Source organism: Anopheles marshallii, chromosome 2, assembly GCF_943734725.1.
Source record: "Anopheles marshallii chromosome 2, idAnoMarsDA_429_01, whole genome shotgun sequence".
NCBI lineage: Eukaryota > Metazoa > Arthropoda > Insecta > Diptera > Culicidae > Anopheles > Anopheles marshallii.
In genome coordinates, this window is record NC_071326.1 from 29566847 (window position 1) to 29575184 (window position 8338).

The following is an 8338-nucleotide window of genomic DNA, read 5'->3' on the forward strand; positions in this document are numbered from 1 at the left end:
GCGTTTTATCTTTAATCGTCCTTCGATTTTTCGTCTACAATATGTTGTTTTATGAAGGCAAAGGTTTTCTGGCAAGATGTGCCCAGCGCGAGAAAACGCATTCAGTTTTGATTGAAGAAAGTAAAAAGGCAAAAATTAATAATACCCACATCGCGAAATGGTGCTGCAGTGCAAATTGCAGACATTTGGGCGATAAAATCACAATAAAATATTCACGATTTCGGTATGGAAATTTACGTACGGGCACCACTGCGCCCCAGCATCTTGACCTTTCGCTCGATTGATGCATCGTTGATTGTGAATTCAGTTAGCATCGGACGGGATGGGCCAGAGTTCCAGAACAATATTTACCAGCTAGCCCACACAGACCCCAAAAAAAGCAAGGATGATATGCTGTATTTTTTCCCAATTTTTTGTTTTTATTTGCTCCTTTGAACGAAATAGAGCACAGTGGTACAATTGGCGCTGAATGGTGGACGTTTCATACATTACGCAAAAGTTTTTGATATTAGAAAGATTTTGAAAAGATGAAAGTTACATTTGCTAGGCTCCGGTGGGTAGATCATGTCATTAGAATGACACCGAACGATCCAACTCGTAAAGTGTTTTTAGGTCGTCCATGATGGAACCATGGATTGAATTGGGTTAGCTCCGGATAAGCAAGTACTGTATTCCCGTGTATAAGATGCAATCTTAATTTTTAGTAAATAAATTTATAAAATTGTTTGGATTAGTCAAATTATTTAGCTTTATTCATCCATTAATTCGTTAAATACCGGGAAACAAGCTTATTAGACATATAACCTATTTTCAAATCGATAGCGGTATCACTTATATCCTCAACAAATGTCTCTGTTTACTAAAAACATATTAATATCTGTGCATGACAAGCATTCCTACTTACTTATTCGGCGCTACAACGGCCTGCTGCAGGAGTGCTCTAAACCGCTCACAGTCGAGCACCGTCATTAGTCGGCTTTTCTAACCAATTTCTAGCTCTCATGCCAATTACTCCATCCCAATTTGAGCCATATGAACAATCTAAAGAATTCCGGATCGGTCGCCCGGTATCTTCCTTATGACGTGACCAGCGCACCGGAGCTTGTCGAGTCTAATCCGCAGTACGAAAGTAAGTTCCGCCGTACTGCTCAAAGAGCTCGCCATTGCAGCGATTTCACCATTGTCCTTCTAAGCTTTTTCCTCTCGAACGCGGCTAAGAGGGTTTCGTCAGTTTTGGACAAAGTCCATGTATCAATGGCGTATGTGAGTACTGGAACTATATAAGTTCTATATAGTCCCTGCTCCGTTTGTCGCGACAGATGCTTTGAGAAATGTTTACGTGGGGAAAATAAAAGATTTTAATTTTGTATTGAATTAAGCGTTGACTTTTGTATGGTACCGAATATGAATATAGTGCTCCAAGTAAAACTGCTTACAATAGCAATCGAAATTTGACGTGACCAAAAATATTGGCCACCAGACATTTTTTGGGGATTCTTGAAGCAATTGTGAAGGAAAGTCCAGATAGAACGGAAGGAAATTAAACTTCAAATATTTTTCTTGAAAGGTGAGCAAAAAAGCAAAAAATTTAGAATAAAGCAAAATAATGCTGCAAATTGATGGTTTTATAATAATGTCCATTATAAAATGCCAACCAAATAAAATGTTCATAAATTTCAAGTAAATCTTCTACTGTAGCTGTTATATTATTCAAGTTAATAGAGCATCAGTCCTATTTTTTAAAATTTCCTTTGCAACCAAATGTCCACCGCTGTACCATCGTGTCATGGAGGGTCATGCCACAAAAGGAATGAAATTCTTCCCAACAGTGTCGATGGTCGATCGAATCGGGTGAAAGTTCACAAGAAATACTGTTTATCTGCATCGAGCAATGTGCAGAGCGGAACGGAAAGGGGTTTCCTTTTTTTTTGATTTAGTTAAGCTCATCCTTACGCTGCCCGGCGACAAGTGCACACCCCGAAGGACGCGCCGCGGTGCGGTGGCATTTATTGTTTTATCCTTCGCTTCAGCGCCCGTGTTCCATTGAATTTCTCGAAGGAAAGAAAAAAAATCTCTCACTACATGGGAGCGGCATTTGCTACAGTATTTCCAGGTTGAAGTGATTTTTCATCATTTTACTGCAGTGGTACTTCGCACTCGCCGGTCCGCACACTCGATAATGCGGACGTTTTCGGGCATTACGTACCGGTGCGGTGCAATAGTGGATGGGGCCGTTCCTTTCTGTTCGTGCCAATATTGAAAAATGCATTTTGATAAATGGTTGCACTTCGGAACAGACGGAATTGGAAAGCATGCAGCGCAATCGAAATACGGCCGCCACTGGAACGGTTCGTATCGTCGTAAATGTCATCACCGGTGTCAGTTTTGGCACGTTGACACTTTGGCGCTTACTTATGCAAATTGCTCCCCGGCGATTGCTGTTCGGGGTTGAAAATCAAAAGCTGTTCCCTTTTTTTTTGTTTTCGTTACCGATCCCAGTTGGCGAGACGTGTTTTGGTGTTGAGCTAAATTGAATTGTGTGTTGTTTGTGCCAAAAAAAAACACACACCTCCCCGCCGTATGATGAAAGCTGCTTGCATCGCAGTTGGCTCGTCGCCATCTTAGCTGGCTGTGAAATTTCTCATTCATCAGTCGCTGTTTTGTGCCGTCGCCAGCATCCAACAAACATAACCCGCTGAAAGCAGGTGCGCAACGCAGAAGATGGGAAGCGACGGGCACGAAGGGACATCGTGCGTACCGGAGCCGGATCCACGGTACGGGGCCCGCTTTCCGTGGCCATTCGCGTGGACGTCGGGCGTCCGGCAATCGCCGCTGAATCCGGGCGATATGGCGAATCTGCACGAGCGTATCAACCACCTGCGGCCGCACTGGTTCGAAGGGTTCCAGCTGAACGTGACGCGAAGCTGCGGCGTGAACCGTACGATGGGAGCCAGCTGGAGCTTGAGCCACGTGACACCGACCGGTTTCCGGTTCGGTGGACACTTCCGGCGACGATGCAGCGACAGTGTGCTGGTAAGATGCTTCATCGCTCTTCCTGCTCGCCACGACGTAACGTGCTGTCGACGTGAATTAATTCCAGACCACACCACTTGTAGCGTTCGATGTGAACCCGAGTACGCTGTGCGCGAACCTGCTGATGCTGTACCGGCCCGTCCGTTCGGTTGGGCTCGAGCTAGCGCTGCAGCTGCAACCGGGCGCGGACCCGTTCGTTAATGAGCTTTCGCTGCAGCATACGGGCCTTAGTCGGACGTCCACTGTGCGTTGCAGTACGCCGGGCACGGCCGATACGTACCGGGTCAGCGTGGATCATCTGGTCAGTCTGAACGATCGGCTGTGCTTCGGTGTGGAGGTGCTGTGCGAGTGCTACCGGGGCACATACAACACCGGTGTGGCCTTTGCTGGAAGGTAGGTATGTGGGGGGAGAGGACGGTGGCAGGGGAAAGCCACTGGCTACTTAGAGATAAGTGCACGCTGGGATACAGCGGATTAATGCTACAGGTTAAGAAGAGTCGTACGACATTGCTGGACGTTGTATTGCACACTGCTAGATAATTGCAATCCATGGGTTGTTAATTATGGATTAAAATGGCATTTTCAATCGTTTGTTGTCTGTGGTTAGGTATTGGTTTGCGTGGTGTTGCCTGTTCGTACGTACTGAGGTACCAAACAAGGTATGTTTTGTTATAGGAAATGTTATATTTCCTAGTAGAATATCCGTTGCCAGTGGTTTTATTTTGAAGGGTATTTTGCGTTTTCTGCATTTTTACCATGGTAAATGACCAAGGAGTAAAACAAATATATTAAACCGCATCGCAATTATCGCAATTAATCTGCATCGAATCATGAACATCATCGAATTCCGGACATTCTTTACATTTTAGCTGAATATGTTCATAGCTAGACTGATGACCACACCATTTATTACTTTTAAGTGATTGACACGATATTCGAGAACAAATTTCTAAAGCAACTGCCATCTATTTCATAGAAATAAAAATGCTAATATGTGAATAATGTCCGGAATTTGAAGCTGTCCGTTGTTCGATTCTGAACGGAACATCACAGTAATTAGAATGTGTTATGGAAAATTATAATTATTACATAACTAAGCTGACATTTCTCTACAAAATTGCAAAACAGTTTAAATGCTCGAACCTACCAAGCGCTTTAAGTACAGTCATCTCGCGAGTAACGCGAATTCGAGATACGCAAATCTAAAATGTTTGACAGTGCGTGTAATTTAAGAAGTAGAATTCAATTTTTCATTTGCCAAATTTCAATTTTATCCAAAAAAAAAACCTTACATTTCACTATTTTGACAATTACGCTACGGAAAAATTTTACTGTAATTGACAAAATAAATGAAAAAATGTCAATTATAAATGTGCTTCGTATCGTGCAATGGAGTATCCGACTGACTGAATACTAAATACAAACAATATTATATAAAATTCGTTACATTATAATACCACAAAACTAGCATTCGAAAAAAAAATTACGTTAATTGTCGAAATATTATTGAATATATCGATATTAAATGTGTATCGTAACGGTTTGATCCGTCAGTATGAAATTTAATCGATGTTAATTACGTGAAAATTCTAGTCACGTGAATTTTTCTCTTTCACGCTTTATTCGCGTTACTCGGGAAATTTTATTGGATGTAAACAAATACGAAATAATCAATTACGAAGAGCTGAGTTTTAGTGTTACATGTTTCGCAGTTAGTACTCAAACACAGGTAAAAAATATTTATGAATCAACTACGACAGATTTGTTTTACCCCGTAAATTACTTTACATATTGTGAAGCACCAGTGGAATTGACTGATCCGATAGTTATGGTATTAAATTGACTTGAAATTTTGAAATACAACACAGGGCGCCATTATGGAAGTATAAATAAATTAATAAATAACTTGATATCTGCCCTCATAATTGAAGCATAAACTTATACACATAATAGAAATGCACATTTGCACGAATTACCCGGATTCGTTCTGTTCCGCCCAGTCGGGTATGTAGCATGAATCATAAAATTCCACAATAAAGTTCCTGGGGCTTGATGGTAGCGGCGAAAGTCTTCACACGAACGGACCGGACCAAAATCCCATCCAGACCACTCCCCCGTTGCAAGAACTGACTATCCGGCTACGTGGTAAAATAAGTATACTATGCCAGTAACATTTTACGCCAAGAAGAAAAAGAGAGAGAGAGAGAGATAAAATTTTTACCTCAATACATAGACCATTTTAATTAAATTTTGTACAATGCATATGTAGATATGAACACAAATATGATAGAAATATTGTAAAAAAAAATACAGTACGATTTTATCAGATAGCTGTTCCTGTAGATATGCCTTACCTGTACAATTCTACAGAAATTCAAATATTCGCTGTTATTAAAAATACCCAGTATCCGTTAAAAATCCTCAAAAGAGACCTGGAAAAAGTATCATAAAATAAATACCAAGTAAAATTGATATTTCCCCAGCGGTGCAACACTGCACTTTGCATACTTTGCAATCAATCATGGATGGAAGTACAACACTCTGTTACAGCAATCTAACATGCTGCTATATAACTGGTGGTGTGTGTAACTGGTTTCACTTCACAGATATAATCGGGAAACGTACACACTGGCCGCAACAGTGTCTCGCGATGCGTTCGATTTGAGTTACTGGCAAAAAGTGTCCAACACGCTGCAGATGGGCTCGTCCATGATTGTGAATCAGCGCCACAACCGGGCGCTCGGTAGCGTCTGCTATCGGCTGGAGCACGCGGACACCGTGATCCGTGGGTCGTTCGATTCCGATTGGACCATCGGCTTCACTTATGGCAGGTTAGTACGAAACAAAAAAAAGGAAACCCTCAATGCACGATAACCGGGAGCTGGTAAATTTCGGAGCAATTAAATCGGAAATCGAATCCGAATTGCCCCGCTGCGCTTGGTCACTCGCTCATTCCGTTTGGTTCTTCTTTTCATGCGCACCGGGTTGGAAAAATTCAATCCCACCCCGCCCATCCACAACACACGCAATGCACTGGGTGGATGGCACCGGTGACGATGATGTTAATGACCGACACGTCCCGATGATGGATACCGCGCGAAAATCGAATGCAGAAAGCTTACGGCGGCCGCATTCACCGCCTGTGTGAGTTTGTTGTTTTGCGCGCCGAAAAACACGTTCCAGTGTGGATTTCGGATTGATTTGGATTCTAATTTGCTGTGAGTGCCGGGCTGCTGCTGCCACCGAACATGCCGCCGGCTGGCTGGTAGCGTTGACCCCAATCCGGTACACGATCGATACGACCGCAGATGGAGGCGGAGTGGAGTCGAACACGAAAAAACATCATCGCTTTCGCTAGTGTTGGTGGTTTGCAGTTGAACGATGGGAAGATTAAACGACACCAGTGGTAGGCACTCGTCACACCTTCAATCCGGCACACAACCGCAAAACCCCCGGGACGCGCCCGGTGTGGCGCAAATTAGTCCGATAGCTCATCCGAATCAACGGATCCACCGGTGATCCTGTTTGGGGTTGATATTGGGTGGTTTTTGTGTGACGCGCGCGAGAAAAAGAAAGCCCACGGCGTGTGCGAGCTTGCCGTAACCGCCATTATCACCCACAAACTGTCACTGTGCGTTAACGTTTTGGGCGGTTCGTGCAATGCAATAGCATCCAATTGGAATATCATAATCTGTGTTTCTCTCTGCTTCATTGTTCTCCTGGCCTTTGTGCCGCGCAGTATATCCATTTCATCGGCTCCGTGTACGAGATATGAGTGGCAGACAAAGGGTTGGAATAGGTCATTTCTATTGATTTAATTTGCTTACCCTTGCGCCATCACGCTGCTTGTTCCCCGACCGGAGCAAGAGGGAGGCATTAGTTGAAAGGTTGCCTACTCTAATTCAAATCCTCCCCATTGGTGTGTATACTCTCAAGTTTTGCATTTAAAATAAAATGAGGGCTTTCTTTCACTTAATTCATGATAATAAAAATAAAAATAAAATATTATTAGACATTTTTAAATAATACACAACAACTTTAACCTGATACAAGCAGGATCATTTACACGTTATTTATTATTTATTGTTTTTTTACCGGTTTTTTATCATATTTTTAGCCCTTTCATTTTAACATGAAGAAAATGTAATGTAATGTAAGAAAAAATATCAGTTTTGGCCTGCTGCAGGAGACCTCTGAACTACAGTCTAGCGTCGTCGTTAGCCGATCCATTATCTCAGCCTTTCGGGCGAGGACGACCTAAACAGACTTTACTGGCTGGGTTATCTTGTGTCATTCTCATGGAGTTCATCATTATAGCGGCTCCTCCATTGTCCTGCCATACATACGGGGCTAAAAATCCTTCTGAGCATCTTCTTATCGTACACGGCTAAGAGACTTCGTCAGTCAAATGTCTCAGAAGCGTGTGCAAGTACTAGACCTAAAGAAGTTCTATAGAGGCTAAGTTTCGTTCGTTGCGACAGGTGTTTCGAGAAGAGAACGTCAGCAACGACAACAATTTTGATGTTGAAATGCACGCTAAGGCTTTTCTACAGCCTGAGGAATCTTCTCTCGCCATATGTATTGTTGCGTCAAACCATGAGTAATCCTATTCTTAAAATCAAAGTGACTTGTATATTCGTTGAATCAACGCGTCATTACAATCTGACCGCTCCAACATCAATGAGATCTTTCCGAGCAGAGTAAACTGAAACATGCTAAACGCTACAATACTCACGTATGTTGGGTTACTTACCGATTTAGTGAGGTTTTTATCAAGTTTTTGGTTAAAGTTTGAGTGATGTGGCCTGTTAGCTCTGCGCTAAGGTTGTCAATTTCTCTTTACAAGACAATACCGACACTAAATCGCAGCTAGATCGTTCCCTCATACACAGGACTTGTACTAACCAGTTACAAATATTAGATGGTAAAGCATAGTCGGAAATGATATGGCGCTTCGAAGTCAAGCGTTTATATAGGTGTATAGGTAAGCATCTGAAATAGTGAAGTGATAATAGAATTCTTCAAGGGATCGCATCGGATTCGCTTGGATTGGTCATAATTCCAATCTTCTCATCACTAACCTGAACATGGACGGATGAACATAGCACAACTAACCTTAGGTGGATAAAGTTCCTACTAGACAAGAAGAAGAAGAAGAAGAAGAAGAAGAAGAAGAAGAAGAAGAAGAAGAAGAATTTTTTGTAAATAAATATACAACGATTTACTCCCAATTTACCCCGAAAAATAGCCCACGGAAATCGGATAATTATCATGAAAATTTTTACCAAAATATTAAATACTCTCT

General features: G+C 42.3%; 1 protein-coding gene across 1 annotated transcript; it reads left to right on the forward strand.

Moving 5' to 3' along the window:
* Positions 1-1032: 1032 nt before the first annotated feature.
* LOC128717824 (mitochondrial import receptor subunit TOM40 homolog) lies at positions 1033-6255 on the forward strand. Its single transcript, XM_053811497.1, is given in 6 exon segments — positions 1033-1121; positions 2606-2632; positions 2634-3033; positions 3101-3426; positions 5640-5864; positions 6147-6255. Coding segments are annotated over 6 exon segments (1176 nt in total).
* Positions 6256-8338: the final 2083 nt, after the last annotated feature.